The sequence below is a fragment of the Poecilia reticulata genome, chromosome 20 (genome assembly GCF_904066995.2).
Source record: "Poecilia reticulata chromosome 20, P_reticulata-male-v2, whole genome shotgun sequence".
NCBI lineage: Eukaryota > Metazoa > Chordata > Actinopteri > Cyprinodontiformes > Poeciliidae > Poecilia > Poecilia reticulata.
The window spans coordinates 15,710,429-15,725,154 of NC_088849.1; the positions used below are offsets into that span (position 1 = coordinate 15,710,429).

Here is a 14,726-nt window from a genome sequence, read left to right on the forward strand (position 1 = left end):
CGCAGAGAGAAGGGTTAGTATTTGTGGAAAATGGCCGACTCACTCGTTGAGGTCCTGCTTCTCGAGCCGTCCTCGAAGACGCCCGACGCCGAGCTGTGCTGACTCTGCCGGCGGCTCTCCATGGTGGTGGCCCTTTCGCCGCTGCTGATAGAGTGCTGGTCGTCAGAGCGGGACTGAATGTCCACAGACTTCTGAGATATGGAGTCCTGAAATCGAAGCAGATTTTAGCTACCCGTTATCCTACAAACATAAATAAGCTTAAAATAGGAGGAGGATCAGAAAAGAACGACATCTGCATGTCCTCGATAAACCGTTTGAAAGATTTCCTCACCAGCTGTTTGTCAGTCAGGCTGTGTGTTGCGAAGTGCTCTCCTTCTGCTCCTGCTGGTCGCCACGTCAACAACCTTGAAACCAGAGAAAATTGATAGAACAAATTACATAAGTTTTTTGGTGAAAATGTCAAAACTGTACATCAGAATAGCCAATTTCTTCTAAGGTAGCAGTTCTCAACGTGGGCGGTACCGCCCCCCCGGGGGGCGTTCAGAGGACGGCAGGGAGCGCTGGCAGACATTTTTACAAAAGGGGGGCGCTGGGATGCCTTTGGGGGGCGTTTGGTCGAAGGTAAAGTTTGCACCTTAAATGCACAACAGTACCAGTTTAGACTTTGAGCTACTTGCTAAAACTGTATTTTGTAACATTAAATCATGCCTGGCTGCAACTGTATCGATGGCAGCTCTTCTTCTATTTAGTTTGTAGCTTCTTGGCTCAGCTTCGCTCCTGCTAGTAGCTTCTCCTCTATGTCCAGGAGAAGCAGGACATAAAACGGAGCGACAAACTAGATGTGAATTATGGCATAAAAACAGAGAATCTGGCGCTGAACAGTGAAAAATCAATAAACATGGCACAATAAATGCCAGGTGGGTGAAAATGGATAATACTCTGATGTCCCATTCTCCTGAAGGCAGCACAGAGCCGCACCACCAGAAACCGACAGAAACACTGAAGAGAAGAAGAGCTTTGATTAATGTAGTTACAGTTCTATCCATGTTTTAATGTTGCAGAGCTCAGTCGTTTTGCAAATAGTTCAAAGTTTAAACTGGCATGTTGAACATCTTTTATATGGTCATTTTGTGGAATATTTACAACTAGAAAATGGCACAGAACAAGAATAATTTTTTCCACTCTGATTGGCTGCTGTTAGGCCTACTGATTTTAACTTGAATGTTCATTGCATTTTTCATAGACACCTGTGAAAATAATTTCTATTCCCATGCCTTTTTTGTTCTCCGGGAAATTATTTTTGATGATAAATACAGAAACAAGCATAAAAATCAAAACATCTACAATAGTGATAGTAATATTAACAATAAAATAATAGTCAGTGCAAAGAAGCCTACAAATTCTTTGGTGGGGGGCGGTGAGGGACCTGAATAAGGGCTAGGGGGGCGCTGGGCCAAAAAAGGTTGAGAAACAATGTTCTAAGGTGATTTAAAAAAAAGAAAGTAAAAACAACAGAAAGAAAAAACAAACAAAAAAAGAAACAAAGAGAAAACCAAACAAATACAGAGAACAAAAAAAAAAAAAATCAAAAGGAAACAAAGAAATTTAGATACTACATTTTCTTTTTCCGTACTTATCCAGAACTGGGAAATCATATATTTGAGATTTTATTTAAAAACTCTGTACAGAAGCAACAGGCGTTGCCTGAGCTGTAGCAAGCCTCTGGACAGGCAAAACTAACTGTGAATCACAGATTATTTCCCCCCTTTGCAGACATGCAGACACAAAGCTGCACCAGTGCTGCCAGCCAGGGATGTATGGAGCACCAATGATGCTGAAATTTGTGGCCACTGTTTTGTTCCCCCTTATATTGTTCCCCCTTATATCATTCCTCCTTCCAAAACACTAAAACTTTTCTACTACCCCCACCTCTCTTTGGTCTGTGAAAAAGTGAGCTTGCTGCATAAACGTCCTTCAATGTCACTATTTATCGCTTCACTACATGAAAAAGTTATTCTATTACACTAAACACCACTAGATTTTAGCACTGAGCTTGATTTGATTCTACAAACTAATTTTCAAGCATCAAACTGCCCGTTTGAGCAGCTTCAGTTCAAATCCGGGTCCCACAGTGTTTTCCTGCTGAGGAGGAAACGCCTCGACGGCGCGTCGGCTTACGCATGGGGGATGGTGGTCTTGAAGATGTCCAGCATGCAGTTGCACGTCTTGTCCCAGGTCTCGGCGGAGAACTTCTCCCCGTTGAGGATGACCACGTTCTCTAGGCAGTTGGTGCCCGAACGGGCCAGCTGCTCGTTGTCTGCAGGCGAAGAGGCAGAGAGACAGGAAGTGGATTTTATTATTGTTTAGTTTATGATAAACACGATGTGGTCTAATTTTGTTTGGAGTACAGGTTCATAAAATAAACATTTCCATAAAAATCCTCTTTTTTTTTTTTTTTTTTTGAAAACGTGAACGCAGCCTGCTCACCTTGCTGCACACACCAGTAGAGCTGAGCCAGGATGTCATCCAACAGGAGTCCGTTGAGGGACTCAAAGTATTGGGTGAAAACGTCACAGATGGCATAAAGTGCATGGTTGCATGTAGTGGTCATCCACTCTGCTTTCTGAAGGTTTGCACAACAAAAGCCTCGTCAGTGAGCGTGCTTCACATACACACACGCACACACGAGAACTAAAACAAAGAAGCTGCAGGAAGAAAAGGCTCGTCCGTTACCTCGGTCTGCTGCTCCGGTAGCTTCATGTTGTCGAAGATCCTGAAGACGATTCTGAACAGGTCCTGCCACCAGTGTTTCTCAAAGGTATGCCCATAGGTCTTCATCACTTCGAACATCACCGTGAGGCCCCTGCAAGAAGCAACGCAAACGCACTCATTAAACAACACAGGTCTAAAAACACATATGCAAGTTACAAACAGTATTGCATTTAAAATCCCAGCAGCTTTGTGGCTGTAATGTGACAAAATGTGGAAAAGCGACGAGGCCTGCGAACGGAGGGTTAATGCCGCCTACCTGGTCCTGACATCCAGTTTGCACCTGTTGATGATGCAGGAGAGCTCAAACAGGATGGGGAACCAGCCTCGCACCCACACCCGGTCCTCGGGGGCTACATTCATGTCGTCACTGGTGTAGTCTTTGAAGGCCTGCCGGGGGGATGAGGAAACGACGAGTTCAAAATGAATCCTCTTATTTTTTTATTTATTTTTTTTTACAGGTAGAATTCAGACTTCATCCGGCCGACGTTGACCTGCGGTCTCTCTGAGACGTATTTGGCGCAGTGGCGGATGAGGCGGATTGCTTCCATGCTGGTGTCTGGGAACGAGGCGTTGCAGGCGAACTCCGAGAGACACTTGACGGCGTCCTGGAAGGAGTCGATGGTGGCTGCAAAGTGCTTCTCGAATACATTCGCTGAGGGAGGCGTACACAGCGAGCACACAAGCAGAGGAGAAGAGAAGTTAATAAAAACAGACTTTGATTTCATGTTCAATCAGATCTTCTGACCAACTGGAAGATTTGTTCGTAAGGTACTAAAGGCTCGTCTCTGACGATGTGATTACGTATAAACTGAACTCTTTTATACATAATTTATTTTATGCAAATACTACAAACGCGCATAAAGGATTTTTTATTGTTATTTTTCATTAAATCTAACAGGAAATGTTTTTATTTCGGGTGTCTGTAGACAAAGCCTCTTTCATTGAGGGATTGAATATTCATAAAATTAACACGTTTAAAAAATATATATGCAATTATTTAAATATCTGATTAAAATCATATTTATTCATATATAAAAAAAACACTAGCGTGTTTTGTCATAAAGCTCGAGTTGCCATTTCTGCCGCATGATTGAAGGGACGACATGAAACGAGTTTGGACACAGGAATGTTGGACTCACTGACGATGTGGCCGGTGGTCTGGAAGGCCAGTTCCACGATGCTCTCGTCCTGGTCGGACGCCGCCAGGTGGAACACCGAGAAGATGTTCTTCCAGCCTGACCGGATGTTGGCAGCCTGGGAGTTCACCATCTGAGCTATGCAGCGCACCACCATGTCTCTGATGGTGGGAGACCTGCAAGATCAGATAGAGAAGGGGAAAAAAAAAATGGGATGTGAATGTGTCAAATCAACTGAAATGAGGATAATTTGTCTGTTTAATGATGCAGATTAGCTGGAAAAGCACTTGATAAAATCCCCAGGCTCATTTTATGGTAAAGTGGTTATTATAGCTAGAGCTCAACTGGTTTGTTGCAGCAACTGTTGCCATAGTGACAAGCAATTGTAGCTGCTCAGAGAGCATGAATGGGAGGAAATCTCTGCCTCTTCTAACCATCTCTCTCTCTTCCACACACGCACACACACACACACGCGACTCTAATGGACTCCACGCTCTGCCCGGTTTACATGGCCGCCAGCCGTCTCCTCCCCGCTGCCGTCTGTGAGCGAATTCTTGTTTAAACTCCTGGTTCTTGTCAGAAATGTGTTGCAGTGAAACAGGCTTTAGCTTTTCACATGCTGCATGCACGCTGTTGCAAAATCACCAGCTAAATAAATCTGTCTGGTTTGTACTTAAAACCATCTCAAACCAAACAGACGGGGGGGAAAAAAAAGAGCCTTTTATGTGAATTCAGTGGAGAAGTAATGCAAGAAGACTGAAATGGGTCAGCTGAAATGTTGGCAGGAGTCAGAGCGAAAAAAAAAAAAATCCACTCATAGCTTCAGGGAGGAAAAGACAGGAAAAGTGACGTGGCAGAGGCTCTGCGCCGGTGGCTCTGGGTTCGTACCTGTTCTTCTTCATGATGTGCTCGAACGGCCTCAGAAAGTCCTTCTGGAAGCGGAAGTTAGCCAGCTCCCCTTTCTCCAGGAACTTCATGGACAGCTGCCTAAGAGAATCGACGGCAAAAATCGCTACATCTTCGTTGGGATTGCAGCCAACCTGCAGCAGAGAAAAACAACATTTCTGGTATTTAGTATTCAGCATTTTCTGTTCGACAAATCATCAGAGCAAACTGGGGGGAAAAAGAGAAGCTGTTCAACATGTGGGATATAGCAAATATTTAGAACAGAAGATGATCATTTAAAAAAAAAGAGCAACTGAATCATTACCCACAAAAAAAAAGCAAAGCGTCTAATTTGGGTGTGCAGATAAAATAAAATGTTTATCGCCATTTCAAGAGGAAAAAAATTGATTTATGTTCTTTAATCTTAAATCAAACAATCAAAGCAGGTATATATATTTTTTACCTTTCAAATCTACACTTTATGTTTTAGAAAATAATACATTTAAAAAATTGAAAATGATTGTTTACTGCTGACAAAATAGATTAAAAAACAAAAATTGTGATGTTTATTTTTCTATAGAAGCGCTTTACTGCCAGAGCTTGGCAATAAATTCAGGAGCAGTATCTTGTTTAAACAACAACAAAAAAAACCTTTCCTTTTAGTAATATTTATCTCTCATTAAAAACAAAAACACCTCTTGGAAAAGCAACACAAGAACAAAAGGAAGGAAACGAGGAGAGATGGAGGAATAGAAAGAGAACCTGAGGGGGTCGCTCCGTTTCGCACACCCACCTTATTGAAGTGGTCTCCTATCACCTCCCAGATCCTGGACCACTGCAGCCTGATGCGGCCCATGTTGTAGTAGGAGATCTCTACGATCTTTTGCAGGCTAAACATGCGTGGATGTGTGGGCGAGGCCAGCTCATCCATGGACACAGCACACAGCCAGCGCACGAAATCCACTGAGACACAAATCACCACAGTGAGGGGGGATGGGGGTGGGGTCAAAAAAAAAAAAAAAAAAAAAAAGAAGTGATTTGAACAGGAAGATGAGTCGCAACGACACAGGAAATGCGGCAGTCCTTGAAGCACAGAGGAGAACGTCTCGACTCACCTATTGCGTTACCGTCCAGTCTGGTGGAGCCTGTGAAGATCCTGAAAACATTGGAGAATAAGATGTGAAGCGGTGTGTCTACATAAGTGCACAGGAGGAGACCTGGAGGTAAATGAGTGGAGAAATGACAGATCCACACCTGTCCACAGCCACCACCACGCTCTGGGAGCTCGTCTCTCCAATGGACTCCTGAATGCTGGCGATCTGCTTACGGTCCACTGTTCCCCCGACTACAGAGAGAACCACATGGGAGTAGCTCTGCTGTCAGATCTTTAGTAGTAGTAGTAGTAGTAATAGTCTGTTTGCGACGGACTGAAACGTTTCTACTGACCTAGACCCAGGTACTCGTCGTTGTTCTGCTCCTTGGTGCTGGTGATGAAGCCCTCTTTCCCCCGCACCGTCCCTGAGATGTAGCGCGCCTTCACCCCCGTACCAATCAGCTGAGCCAGCTCCAGCTGACTGATGCACTTCATGATCTGAGAAGGAGGGAAAAAAAAATGGTCATGAAAAGCCTAAAGAAGGAAAAAACCAAATACTGCGCACTGCTAGACCAATCACACCTCTTACAGACACAAACTCCAATGTATTTTATTAGATAGAACAACACAAAGTACTGGATAATTGCAAAGTGGCTTTAACTGTATTAAAGGTTCAGAATGGTCACCTTCGCTACACGTTCTCCCTTCTCTCTCTTTACTCATTTCCTGTCTAAATACAGCAAATAAATGCCACTAGTGCCAAAAAATAATCATAAAAAACACACTATGATGCTAATTTTTGCAATTATGACTCATGTTATGTTTGATGACTGATCAATAAAGAACATATATGAATAGACGATGCTGGAATGTAGCCAGCTGTATGGTTCTGAAAGCTCTCACCTCATGCCAGGAGTTGCCCAGGTAGTTGCCGTCCGTGTGTGCCACAGTGATCAGGGTCTTGATGGTGTCGATGTTCTTCTGCTTCATTTCTGCGATGCCAGAGCTGGCCGTCAGCAGGGTGAACCTGGCCAGAGCCTGAACGTAAGCATCCCTCTCCAGCTGTTCAGAAACAAAACCAACGTTTTGATGGCAATTTTTGTATGTTTTGGTCGTTTAGGTACAAAACATTTACCTAAAATTCCAGAGAGCCATCAAACTAAACAAGATCTTTAATATTTTATATAGAACACATTTAATACTGAGACCAATTATTTCGATGATAATAGCTAGCAACTAATGAACAACCAAAATCCAGTTTTTCAGGAATTAACACATTACATAACACCAATGAAAATAATATAGAAATGTTTTGCAGATAATCACTGACACAGAAGGTCATTGCTAAATAAGAAAGCTGTTCAGAGTGTTGGCAGAAAATTGAGCGAAAAGAAAAAATCCAAGGCAAAGAGCAAAAAAGTTACAATTACAAGTTTTATTCTGGATACTAAAAACATAAATATAAATATAAATAAGAATTGAAATATATATTAGTGTTATAAACTGATGTATGACTGTTTTGGATTTGAATTTCTGAAATAAATACAAACTTTTTGTAACGATTCATTATGATGAATCTTAATTCTAGATTAAGTAGAGCTTTGATGCAATTATAAGATGTGAAATTATTCTGCTTAAATTTGTTTGTGTTTTCAACATTGAGGCTAAATAAATAAATACATTTGACAAAAACCTTAAAAATTGCTATCTAGCAAATGGAAGATGAAGGTTTTAATATAATGCAACTCAAAATATAAAAAAAAGGTAACTTTTATTAAAAACAAAAATGTTAGAAACTCAAAGATGTTTCCAAACTCAATTTATGCAGACTTGAAATGTGATCAAATCCAGTTCTATAAATATTCTGCGTAAGAAGCCTGTGTTGCAGTGAACCAGGGTGCCGTACCTGTATGGAAAAGATGCACGCTATCCTGATGGCGCAGCGAATTCCTTCGAGACACAGCGAAGCCACTTCAGTATCGTCACAGTCCTGCAGACCGACGCTGAAGGCAGCCAGGAAGGGCGTCCACGCCAGCTGAGAAGCGTCACACACAGATGAGGCTTTAGCCGTGTGTTCCCCCCGCGGGGTGCGTGGAATCTCAGGTGAAATACCTTGAACATGGGCCTGACGTGCTCCAGATGCGTGGCGCTGGTGAACGGGGCCTGGACGTGGCTGACGGCCTCCATCAGGGCTTTGGCCGTCTTGGCCATCTGCTCCATTTCCACGTTGTAGAGCAGACGCCTCTGCTTCTCGCTGGCCACGCCTGTATGCGGGTCAATTCAGATTCAGACATCAATTCAACCCAGATCAGCGGGGACAACATGTGGTTCGTCGTTGATATGATTGGCAGACTCACTTTGCTTGTTGGACTTCATGGTGAGCTCTTTCGTTTCCTTCATGGCGATCTTCTTCCCTGCGATCTCATCGTATATGGCTGAGAGATACTCCTCAGGCAGGTCCTTGCTGTCATTGATGCCGCGGTTCATCTTGATGTACTGCTCTTTTGTCATTTTATTCTTCACCTTTGCAGATTACAGCAATAAAATAAAGTCAAGACTGGCTTTTGCTCGGCACGCTTCACTGATATTTAAAGGGACATTTCCTGTCTAAACACCAAAACCCTGAAGCTTCCTTGAGGTGGACGTCTCACCTGCGGGCTGTGGAGGTCTGTTGTCAACATGATGATCGAGTAGGCGAGAACATATGCCGTGTCTGCACTGGCAAAGAGAGTTTGTCTGGAGCAACAAAAACAAAACGAGAACAACGGGTGAGCAGAATAAACGAACTGCAAAAACAAACCACATCCTTGATCTTCTCTGGTTTCCTTTCTGTTTTGTAAAATAAAAATTTAAAAAAGCAAATTAAACTCACCCCTGATTGCATTCCAAGTATCTTGCTGCAAATTTCTCCATGAGCCGGTCGATCTTCTGGGCCTCGCCGGGGAGCCGGAAGCCCTCCAGAAACATCCTTAGAGCGGAAACAAAGTCTTTGCCCTGGAAGTCCATTTGATCCACGTAGGCGTACATGACCTCTTTATTGAAACGGTCGTTATCGCCGAGGAATTCACCCACCTGAGTCTGAACAGAGCAACGACACAGAGGTCAGGCTGCACTTCGCATTACTGATCTATACGCCTGCACGTTTACACTCAGTGCTCAGGTCTGTGACCCTGCAGAGTGAAACACATGCTGTCTTAATGATTAGCAAAGAGTAGCAAATCAGGGCAGATTGTTTTTATCTGACGCTGTAATTAATGCAGTTATTAATGCTGCACTAATTTGCTCATCATGGTGCCAAACAATAAAAAATGAGTTCAATTACAGTCATTATATTAAATTACTTTTAATTCTGATTTACATGTATACAGTCACAATTTAATTACATCTATTTTAATCAAAGTTTATACATTAATAATTTTTTCTAGGCTTTTTTTACCTACTGCAGGCAGCATTTGATGTGAGCTTAATTGTGTTTTGTCTAGAATCAAGACAAAGGTAACTGGAAGACTCGCAACATATTTTTATGTAATTTTAGGCAGAAATGAACAATATTCACCTAAAATGGCAATAAAGCATTTATTATCGTTACATCTTTCATTATTTATATAACTGCTGTTGAAATCTGCAGAGTACAAATTTAACTCAACATAAAATTATTATTTTATTCATGTATTAATATATACATTCATGTTTTTTTATTTGACTAACTTGTAAGTTTTAACTGCACAAAAAAATGGTCCCTGCATTGTTATGATCATTACAGATTATAATATAGCATAATCAGAAAAAAATAGATTGCTGGTCTATGTCTCAGCGGTGATGGAATTTTGAGAATCGGCCTGTTAATAAACTATTTCTGCAACAAATGTGATTATTTTGAAAGTATTCTAGTGTCTACCTTTCTTTACTTTCTACTTTTTCCTAAAGCGAATTGACTTGTTTTTTGTTTTTTTACCGAGTCAAGCCTCTCCTCCTGGTGCAAGAACTGTGCAAGGTCCTCTGGGGTTGTACCCAGCATGCCTTGCTCTTGAAGGTACTGGATTCCTCTCTTTGGTTTCTTGTTGAACCTGAGGAAAACACAAACGCGAAAAGCCAAACTTAGCTACGGCTAACTCGCTCCACGTTCATGAGGATATAGAGCTGTAAATTCACCGGACTCACAGGTCAATCCCCTGTTCGATTATCTCCTTCTGCTGCTTGAGAACCTCAAACTGCTCGGGGTTGTCGGTGCCGGACATCTGTGTGCTGTAGCTACCGATGCCAGACGAGGCCGTGGAGTCCAGGGAGTTGATGCTGCCATAGCGGTTTATGCTCTCTGTGGCCTTGGTGTCTGAGCTGTCCTGCTCTGAAGGTTTCTCCTGGCCTGAAGAGCAAAAATAAAAGGAAATAAAGCCAATGATTTAGAAAACAAAATTATTGTTTTGGGTAACACTTTATTTGAAGGGGTGTGCATAAGACTGACATGACACCGTCATAAACATGACATAACATCTGTCATAAACATAAAGAAGTCTTTATGAATGTTTACAACAGTTGTCATTAAGTGTCATTCGGTAAATAATGACACTTTTAATGCAAAGTTGCTCTAAAAGTTGCATTAAAAGTCAATTAAAAGTGTCACCTTTGCATGATTTTGTAAATTATGATAATTTAATGCAGCATTTTGGGCTCTGGATGTTCTCTAAAACACTGCAGGCTGTGAATAGGGGGAAGAAATGTGAGCTGAAGGTCAAGAGAGTTGGTTTATTAATCCATGAGAGAGGAGCTCTAGGATACACCGCCGCTGCTGCTGGAACAAGTTCACCCTGTAACCCAGGCTGGGCCCAACTGAGGCGTCCGATTACCCAACGGAAACTCTTTAAAACATTCAGGACGGCCTCGCAGACGAGTCGGCACGTCTCGATGTTTGCCACTCTTAAAAACACGGACAACACAGCAAAAGAAAAAGAGCATCGGGACGCCAGACGTCTGTAGCAACTAGATGTGTTTTCTGTTACATATCTGAATCCATTTAGAGCGTAAAACCATGGTTTTAAAAACAATCTGGTTTGGATGTTTCTTCAGGTCTCGACAGGTTAAGTCAGACCAAACGTGGTTCTGGTTACTGCGTAACCTACACCACTCAAGTTATGCAACAGAACCAGACGTAGGCTTATTTCTGGTTTCAGAGTTTACCGTGGTTTTAAAGAAATTCTCGGTTTCAAACGATTATTATTTCTTATCCACAGACTGTTCTGTTCTCATTTTCTACTAGAGGAAAACTCTCACAAATCTCTGTAACATACTAAAATAATCAAAAGGCCGCATAGGAGCCCTGTGTTTGGGTCTGTGTTGTGATGTTTGATAGCCGAGTGTATCCCATTATAGACACACTCTGAGTTATTCTGGAGTGAGGCCTGCTGAATGTCGTATTAAAAGCTGCTGACAGACTTTCATACCGAGACAATGGAAAACTACCTAAAACACAATCACAAAGGGTTTAAATTGGAGCTATTTTTACACACATTCCACTAAAACAATCACTACTGTTCCAGTTTTTACCTGCTCTTGCTTCGAAGTTATTCAGAAAGATGAGAGTAAAGACAAGAAAGCGTTACAAGCGAGGACCTGGCATGCTGCTATAACAGGATTCAGTCTAAAATGTAAAACTTTCTAACCTCCACCAACACTGCCAGCCGGGCAAATTCAGCATGCAGGATTTTAACGTGAGCTGCTGTTTGTATACTAATGAGCTGTCGTGGGTTTTTTGGCAGAGTAATATCCCTGACAGTCAACAAAGCTGCCTCTGCTGCTTGGCTTTGACAGCTTAGCCCCAGGCTGGCCTGTGGATACTTCCAGAGGCTTAAGGGATATCTTTTCAGTCCTTTCTCAGAGTTTCAGCTTCGTCTTAGTTCGGGTTCCTCCTTCAGCTAACGACAAATCCGTCCTCTGTGCGCAAGACCCAGCGGCCCGACTCGCAGAGAGGATATGCTCCACGTGTCACAGATTGGTGCTTCATTGCAGCTTGGTGAAAGGTATTGCTCTTTTTCAGGGTCTGAACCTCCTGGATTAGCCTCTATGTGCCGAAGCATTATCTCACTGCCTGCTGTGGCTGGAACTGAGCCGACGAGAGCTTGCTTTTCCTCTTCTTCCCTTCCTTCCAGTGGTCAATCCTACAGCTGACTGCGGCCATGCTGAAGGGTACAAGCCTTATCTCAAACTCCTGTTAAGACTCTGAGGGGAACTGAGACCGATCCACATAGATTACGGCCAAAATCTGCTTTTAACCTTCCCCGTTTTTCACAGTCTACTGCAGGAAAGGAAGCAATCTGGAGAGCTCTGCTCAGTGTGAGCCAGCTAAAACATTACAGTGAGAATTGTTTAAGCTTTTATTAAGGTTATAAACAATCAAACTGCGTCCGATTCAGAACCGTATTACGTACCAACTGCATATTGCACAGTTACAAGTATCAGCTTATTTTCCTTCCCACTGTAGCCAAACCTTTAAATCCTCAGGAATTAATAGATTTGCACATCCTTCCATGCATGTATACTGCCACAAAAATACTTAATCCCTTTCACTGTGCCGATAGCTGCAGGCGCAGCACAAACACACGCATCAAGCTTCAGTCACTACAGCAGCTTCTCCTCACCTGGAGGGGTTTTGGTTCCAGCGTCTGCTAAAACTAATGAGAGCTGAAATGCTATTAGTACTTTGGAGCTATTGTTGAAGCAAAGTGATTGTACACGCAGCTCAGTTTGGAACACATTTGCAACAAATTGTGCGCAGTTTTCTACAGCAAACTCAGTGTGTCTTATTTGAAAGACCGTAGATCTTTAACATAGATCACACTCCCATGTCTAGCCTGTCTAGCCTGTTAGAAACAGGATTTCTGACATCATTGCATCTGTAAGCTGATAATTAAAATGATCAATCTAAACAAAAAAAAGTCACAACATTTCCTTGTGCTTTGGGTTTCACTGCAGCTAGCATCTCATAAATGACTCACCCAGGCTGGTCTGGGAATTGGGGTTGACGTACTGGTCTTTGCTCCATTCCACCATACATTTTAGGATGGACACAAGACATTCAAGGCCTTTCTTTCTCAGAGTCAGCTCCTGGACAAGAATATAAAACACATCAAATAATCAGTAAAACTTTTCGAGCTGTCTTAGTGGGACGTTTTGGGAATAAATTATGGTTCTGCTAAAAGGTTGGAAATGGTTAATATCTTTCCTTGATGTAACCAACTCTGTTTTGTCGCTTCATTTAGTGCACATTACGATTAGTTGGTTCTGGAGGTTGAAGCCGAATGGCTAGTCTGAGAACGGCTACAACCTGAAAAACCTCAGTGGGTTTTTGCATCACAGGTGACGTTTCATGTACTAAGAATCAAACATTTAACTCTTTCCAGTTACTAAATACCAGACAGAAAAAGTAGACAGCGTAAGAAAAAAAAAATCAGTAACACTGTTTACATGAGCAGTTGTGACATTTTTGATTTCTACACGGTAGTTTAAACTTGGCTGCTCTGAGTTTAAACTGTTTACAAGTTCAGTTTTCGGTCTGTGTTTCACAGGGAAGTCTAAGGGTGGGGCAATGCCTCTGACCTACATTTAACGTCTAAATAATTGTCAACTTCTGTGTAAATAACTTCCAAATTACATCCAAATTACAGACGTGATGAAGTTTTATAGGTTCAAATAAACCATTGTGGCATTTTTGAGATTTATAGATGTCAATTTTGGTCTTGGTCCCTTCTCTAACTCGTCAGCTTCCCTCTGCAGCATCAGCTAAACTGGGATTACGATAAACGACGAGTGTTGTGAGTTGAAGGTATGATATTAACTGTTTATAACCTTTTAACAGCACCTTACTTTATAAATCCTGAACTATCCCCGTAAAGCAGGCACAGAATAGATGAAGAACGTGAGGAAAACAAAAATTCACCTGTTGGGGTGTTGTGCCGAGCTCGTGGCCTCCACGGCCCTGGGCTATTTTTGAGAGGTCGTTGACCAAGCGCTCAAATATATTAGCAGCATTCAAGTCACAGTCGTAGTTCACATAGATGTCCACCACACTTTGGGCATCTAAAGGAGACAGAAGGGACACATTTTTTTCCCTCCACAAAGCCTTAGGAAATCATAGAAACGACTTATAAAGTTATAGGCTCAAAGAATTGCTTTTGAAAGCACAAAAAATTATGATTAAAGTAGAAAGGAGAAATTATAATATTTCTCCTACTAGTGTCTTTCAAAAATACTTCATTTTGAAAAGTTAATTCAATTACATATGAGGTCAATATTAGTGCAGAAACAAAACAAGAATAGAAAAAAGCAGAGCAAACCTGCACATATTCTGGTGAGTGTTTGGATGACCATCCACTTGTGGTCATAAGAGCTTGTGGACGTCTCAAGTATGTACAGGAAAATCTCTTTGAAGAACACCTGCAAAAGAGAGAGTTTATTGCATTTCCAGTCAGAACCAGGCAAAAGGAGCAACTCGCAACACAAAACAAGAGCAGCCAACAGGATCAGGGATCCTGGAAGGAGGAAGGCGAGTTAATTTGGCCGAGACGAAAGAAGAACAGGTAGAACTGCTCACTTCATGTCCTAAATAAATTTAATGCTAATTTTGGTTGAGTTTTTTTATTTTTATTCATCTTATTAAGTACTCATTTTTTAAGTTTTCCAACAAGGCAGCTGAAGAACTGCTTTTCCCCTTTGGGAGACAGGGATTTGGGGTTTTCATGAGCTGTATGCCAAAATCATCAGTATTAAAACAATAAAAGACCTGAAATATTTCAGTTGGTGTGCAATGAATCTAAAATATATGACAGTTTAATTTTTATCATTACATT

At 41.9% G+C, this 14,726-nt stretch overlaps 1 protein-coding gene across 2 annotated transcripts in view; it reads right to left on the reverse strand.

Moving 5' to 3' along the window:
• The window catches only part of arfgef1 (ADP-ribosylation factor guanine nucleotide-exchange factor 1 (brefeldin A-inhibited)), a 54,012-nt gene that overhangs the window by 3,826 nt on the left and 35,460 nt on the right, over positions 1-14,726 (reverse strand). For both annotated transcript variants that reach the window (XM_008396236.3, XM_008396235.3), the window contains 24 exons: positions 14,214-14,313; positions 13,817-13,956; positions 12,876-12,984; positions 10,048-10,249; positions 9,842-9,953; positions 8,759-8,964; positions 8,538-8,622; positions 8,244-8,409; positions 7,999-8,150; positions 7,793-7,921; positions 6,790-6,948; positions 6,240-6,384; positions 6,048-6,138; positions 5,909-5,949; positions 5,587-5,756; positions 4,797-4,948; positions 3,912-4,084; positions 3,264-3,424; positions 3,029-3,159; positions 2,734-2,863; positions 2,488-2,623; positions 2,179-2,317; positions 332-404; positions 44-206 (listed from right to left, as the gene is read on the reverse strand). In XM_008396236.3, the coding sequence (XP_008394458.1) occupies positions 44-206; positions 332-404; positions 2,179-2,317; positions 2,488-2,623; positions 2,734-2,863; positions 3,029-3,159; positions 3,264-3,424; positions 3,912-4,084; positions 4,797-4,948; positions 5,587-5,756; positions 5,909-5,949; positions 6,048-6,138; positions 6,240-6,384; positions 6,790-6,948; positions 7,793-7,921; positions 7,999-8,150; positions 8,244-8,409; positions 8,538-8,622; positions 8,759-8,964; positions 9,842-9,953; positions 10,048-10,249; positions 12,876-12,984; positions 13,817-13,956; positions 14,214-14,313 (3,265 nt within the window). The remainder of the gene's footprint in view (positions 1-43; positions 207-331; positions 405-2,178; positions 2,318-2,487; positions 2,624-2,733; positions 2,864-3,028; positions 3,160-3,263; positions 3,425-3,911; positions 4,085-4,796; positions 4,949-5,586; positions 5,757-5,908; positions 5,950-6,047; positions 6,139-6,239; positions 6,385-6,789; positions 6,949-7,792; positions 7,922-7,998; positions 8,151-8,243; positions 8,410-8,537; positions 8,623-8,758; positions 8,965-9,841; positions 9,954-10,047; positions 10,250-12,875; positions 12,985-13,816; positions 13,957-14,213; positions 14,314-14,726) is intronic.